The 6,000-nt window shown below is 30.9% G+C and overlaps 1 protein-coding gene across 1 annotated transcript; it reads right to left on the bottom strand.

The window, feature by feature from the left end:
• Nucleotides 1-592: 592 nt before the first annotated feature.
• Nucleotides 593-2,778, bottom strand: LOC143621602 (DELLA protein RGL1-like). The gene is made up of 2 exons (XM_077092966.1): nt 2,122-2,778; nt 593-1,590 (listed from the first exon to the last, which is right to left on the bottom strand). Exons 1-2 carry the CDS (start codon nt 2,776-2,778, stop codon nt 664-666), a joined length of 1,584 nt encoding a protein of 527 aa, XP_076949081.1. The 3' UTR covers nt 593-663.
• Nucleotides 2,779-6,000: the final 3,222 nt, after the last annotated feature.

Below are 6,000 nucleotides of genomic sequence, written 5' to 3'. Positions count from 1 at the left end.
AAACATAATTCCTAAAGAACATTCGTCGTTACGATTTAATGTTCTCATTTCCTTCTATGGGTGGAAAATTAATAAATATATCAATAACGGTAGCACTCCTTCTGTATTTAGGCTGAGTGATTAGAACTACTATTGTATGAGAAATATTCATCCCCAAAATTGGTTCATAACCAAAATTCTTTCAATTTTACATATATGATACCGAGAATGTAATTTTCAATAAAAGGAGCGTTCTCAAATACATTTCTGCACGTGCATTTTTTTAGTAAGTTCATTTAAAAAAATATTTTGTGATATGAATAAAATCAATTTATATCCACGTAGTATAAATAAAAGTATAAATGTAATATATTTTTTCATATATGCTATGTAATTATTTGTTTTATTTATAATTTAGATCTTCATGTGTCTTACACGGACTCTAAAGCTAGTACTAATATAAATACTAATATGTTATAATGTTATATATCCAACATTTTGTTCGAAGACAAATAATACTTTATTAAAATATTAAAATGCAAGCCTATAGCTTTGGTGGGCAATGCCTTATGTAATTCATGGGCTAAAGCCCAACACACACAATACCTTCTAAACAGGAAATAAATGTTACTTACACAAGAATCTTCACATGAACTTTAATCGACAAACATGATTTCGTGTTCATCATTCTTGAACGAACTTCCATGTCGAAAGAGAATGCAACGGTGTTCCTTTCCACCCGACAACCAAACACTTGCCATTAACCTCGAGCATGCAAGATTTCGCACACGAAAACTGTTGCAACACAAGGTTAGCCTGATACATACATGACTCACTCAACGCGATCTCCACCATCCCAAACCGCGTGAAAAATAGCCTCCACGTGTTTATATTTACACTCCTATTAATTCGCTCGTCTCCCTCATCCGCCACAATGTTTTTCATCCCATCAGCAAAGTGAACACCTTCCAATATGCCTCTATGTGCATCGTCTCGGCTCATACACACTGCCAAACAATCAAAGTACGTACCATAATAGAATAGTACCTCAGTAAACCGCTTCACAAACGAGGTCGAATTATGGTTGGCTTCAACCTCGGACACAACAATAACCAAAGGGTTGATCGTTTGAATTGCTCTCATCAAATTCTCCAAACTTTGGGGCCTTGAGACCATTGTTCTTAGTATTATTTGACAATATACCGCAACGGCTTCATCATCTTGAACCTCGAATTGTTCTTTTTTGACCTCTGAGATATCGGATAACACGAGTATTTTAAACAAAAAGGGCAAACTCAAAGTTTTTGCAAAGCTTTTTAATCTTTTTCCGGTTTCCTCTACTTTTTTGACATCTGATGATGTTGCGAAGGCGGTTAGTTTTAAACAAGTGATTTCTGAATTTCGGTCGACCAACGCTTGCATCATAGCCGTCCATTGTACACCGCTCCGAATGTGGACGTCGATCAAGTGTACCTTGCTTGATGTCCCTACTTGATCAAGGATTGCTTGTATGCCACAAAATTGCAAAACTTGACTGAATGGAAGGTTTTGGTGACATGCCAAGAATGTTGGATTAGTTCCCAATGCCATAGGATTTTCATTCTTTAGGCCCTGCAAAGTTTATAGGCCAAGGTAAATCATAAGTTTATAACATACCTAGCTTTACCCCGAAAATCAAAACTCCCCATTGGATTTAATAATGGAAGAGGTCGTTATTAATTCATACTGACAATATAATCAATAACACACCAACGTTTTTGCTAACAAGGCAATCTTAATCATATGAAAATCATAATTTCACGCTTGATTTCCCTCTTTCGCTCATGGGAATGATTATGAGCGAAACGGAGAAACACATTTTCCTTGTGAGCGAAATTAAACGTAATTATAAACAATTTTGTAAATGAAAATGCCGCTGACAATGAAAGACAACATAATGACTGTCACCGATTATTTAACATGAATTATTATTAGCCAATGCTCATAAATTAAATTATTAAAATACAATTTACTAATATATTTGTGATTTTTTATTAAGTTAGCCGTTCAATCCTTATAGAGTGTACCATTTAGTCGTTAAAAAATTGTAGGTTAGCGGTTAGCCTCTATAAAAAACTATTAATTCGCGAAAAAAGAACTCACGAAATTTTTTAGTTTCATAGGAACCGGTATTCCAGTTTCCTTTCCGATTCTATGTTGTAAAGCTTCACATAAGTAATAAACCAGGCATTCGACAGGAGTGCCGTCGTCTGACGCCGCCCACCCGCACCGTGCAATAAACTTGCTTCCAATTTCAAACTGTTTCCGACCAACTCTTTCAGCAGCCCTCAAAAGCTGGTAAACAAGCTCCACCTCTCTAAGCTCATCTATCGACAACCGAGTGAACACAGAAGACCCATATGGGTGTGTAAACATAGTATACCCATCGCTTTTCTGTGTCGAAAAATTTATAAACTTCTCCGCTGCCAATTTAATAATTTCGACAGTCGAAAGCGTTCCAACACATTCGGTCACTGTTTCGTCGGTTTGAACCTCAGTTGGAATCTTGTTTTTGCTTCGGTATCTAGTCAGGAGCTCCAGGGACGTTGTGGAAGTATTATTATCAAAATGCTTGGAATTTGAATTTGAATTTGATAGTAATTTAGTTGATTCATTGAATTGAGGTGTGTGATCGAACTGATTAACGTCCACCAGAGGCGGGAGTTGTTCGTTAACAACGGGCGGTGGAAAGTGGTGGTGATCGTCATATTCTAGAAATGGGTTGAAGTCTGTTTGGTCGAAAGCGAAGTTTGGGATCATAATATTACTAATGAAGAAGATGATGATGATGAGAAGTGATATGTTGGGTTAAGTATGGGGGAATAATTAAAGGAATGGTGGCGGCCGGCGGGTGATGAAGACGATGAAGGAGGAGTACAGAAGTACACAGAAGGATCATTACTATGGAGGAGTAAGGAATCCGGCCGGCTTTATTTGTTTGTATATTAGAAAACGAAAGATGGTGAGATAATAATAATTTGTATAATGTGCAAAATTTTTATGTTTATAATTTGTGTAAATAATAGGTTTGTTTAGTTTTGCAAGACTGGGTAAGTTCGGTATGTGAAACTTGAGCTCTTTTATTTGATAAGATACGATCTAGGCTTGAGTTTGTTTAAGTTTTACTGGATTTAAACTTTTAGGGAAATGATCTTAAGTGCCGTTGACTAAGCCCATTTACATTTTTCAATGGAGAGGGAACTAGGGACTTACGAGAATTTAAATGATATGAGTTTAACAATACAACTATCTCGTCATTGTTAGAATTGTTTCTCAACATCTTGATAAGAATTTGAGTAATATTTATTTAACACTAATTTCATTTAGAACTCAAATGTGTAAATAGTTAAGAAATTCTTATATTCACTATTTTAAACATCTTAAACTTATAAAGAAAATTAAAATCTTGTGGGCGTAGTTATAGAAGGAAACTTACAATAAGAAAAATTAAAAGAAAAAAAATAGAACATCTAACGCTATCACTAATTCTAATCCTAAACTTTTGCATTTATTACTTTATGGGACTAAAATCTCAATCGCTTAGGAAGAAACACTAATATGTATAGGCTACAAGCCCTTTGATAAGGAAGCTTAAATACATTCACATAAAAGTGAAATCACTTTCCAATTATATATATATATATATATATATATATATATATATATATATATATCTACCTATTCTAATAAATTAAAATAAATATAGACACTTGTCATCTTTTGGTTAATTCTTACAATTTTTTCCCTCCAAAACTAATATATATGTAATAGATCAATTATTATTCACTTTCATTTTACACTATATTTATATATATCTATATATTTTTATAAATATAAATATTAACATATTATTTTACTTTATATTTCAAAATACTTGCTGAATTCCAAAAATCAACAACAAATCATATTTATCGAATGAAAATTGTTTCGGGTTTGTTTTGAAACTTAGAGTTGATTTTATGGGTTAAAAGTTGGTAAATAGATTGTTTGGTACAAGTTAAATACATTTAGGTTAAAATTTGTTACGGGTCAAAAATGAAAATTTTGAGTATTTTTAAAGTTTGAAAATGCAAACTAGATTTATTGTCAAATTTGTTATGGTTTCAAAGTGTTGACTTGAAAATGTTAAAAGTATAAAAGTTAGAATTTTATATATGAGTCGGGTTTCAAAATTATTTTTAAGGACATTTTTTGAAATAATCAAAAGGTTCTTGATTTGGCAAATTGACTATTTTTCCTTCAACTATTAAAATTTAAGAAAAGATTACCTATCAATGTTTTTAACTTTTATCAAATTTGAAATATATATCCCAACATTAATTTTTCCTTCAATGGTGATCAGAACGTTGTTTGGGAAGCATGTCATGTAAAACTATGCTCAAATAAAACAAAATATTCACAAAATTGAATGGGTTAGCATGTTATTTTTTATGTTGCTATTATGACAAAGTCGAGAAGCTCTTTGAAACTTATCAAAATCTTTTTCATGGTGTAGCTAAAAAAAACATAGTTCTTAAAGAACATTTATCGTTACAATTTAATGTTCTACTTTCATTTGATGGGTGGTAAATTGATAAATATATTAATAAAGGTAACGTTCCTTTTGTATTTAGGCTGAGTGGTTATAACTACTATCGTATGAGAGGTCTTATTTCCGAAATTGGTTCATAACCAAAATTCTTTCAATTATACATATATGACATCGAGAATGAATTTTTCAATAGAAAGATGCATTCTCGGGTATACACTATTTAATTATTTGTTTTACTTGTAATTTTATAATTTGAATTATCCCGTGTATAACACGGGCTCTAAAACTAGTATATATATATAGGGGAGATTTCAAATGAGAACCCATTTGAGTTTTAAGAACTCGAAAGAACTCAGTGTAACGATTTTTTTTTTCGAAAATTTTTTTACACCATGCGTAATATATGTAGGCTACATACATGCAAAAATATTACATTATTTTTTACTCACCAAGTCGACTTTTTACACATATGTAATAAACGTAAAAGTTAGTGTAACCACTTACATCTTTATTTTCTCTCCTACTTTGACTTTTTTGCCAGATTTAATCTCAACCACATATTCCAATCAATTTAATTAAATGTGTGGCCTAGAATGGAGTTCTTAAGTTCTTAAAATTCACCATGGTTCTCAAAATATCCATACCCTATATATATATATATATATATATATATATATATATATATATATATATATATATATATGGTGGGATCCAGTGAAAACTCCTCTTAAATAAAAAACTTAAAAACACCTAAAAACTATTTTTAACTTTTTTTTTAAATTTTTTTTTGAAGTTTCTGTTTCCATTATTCTTATATTTTGTTATTGGTTCCAAAAAAAAAAGCCCTTTTCGATAACCTCGTCGGTGTAGTGCACATGTGTAATGGTGTGCATTGCATGTATGCAAAAGTGTTTGTATTGCATAGTATACAACACTATTGCACATATTTGATACACACTATCGTATATATGCAATATAAGACTAATACGCACATCGATTACACATTAGTACGTATGTGTAATATAACATTAATGAACATGTGCACTACATCGACTTTTATTTTATTATTTTTTTTCCATATAATACAACACTACTACACATGTACAATACACAAATATTTTTTTTAATTTTTTTTAATTTTTTTATTTATTTTTTATTTTTTTCGAGTGAAGGGGACCACAATATAATAATAATAGCAAAAACGAAAATTTAAAAATATTTTTTTATATTTAATTAAAAATAATTCTTTAAGAGTTTTTAAGTTTTCTCCCTAAATATGAGTTTTCTCTTGATCCTCTTCCTATATATATATATATAGGAATATATAGGGTTAGGTTAAATAAAAACCCACTTGAGTTGTGAAAACTCTAGAACCCAATCTCAACCACATGTTTTTATTTAAAGATTAAATTTTGTAATACACAATTAAAGTTAATAAAAAAAGTTAACAT

Source organism: Bidens hawaiensis, unplaced genomic scaffold (genome assembly GCF_021521415.1).
Source record: "Bidens hawaiensis isolate Kalapana, Puna unplaced genomic scaffold, B.hawaiensis_p1.1 tig00002922_1, whole genome shotgun sequence".
NCBI lineage: Eukaryota > Viridiplantae > Streptophyta > Magnoliopsida > Asterales > Asteraceae > Bidens > Bidens hawaiensis.
The sequence above is the reverse complement of the archived record's forward strand: the minus strand, read 5'-3'. Positions and strand labels throughout refer to the sequence as shown.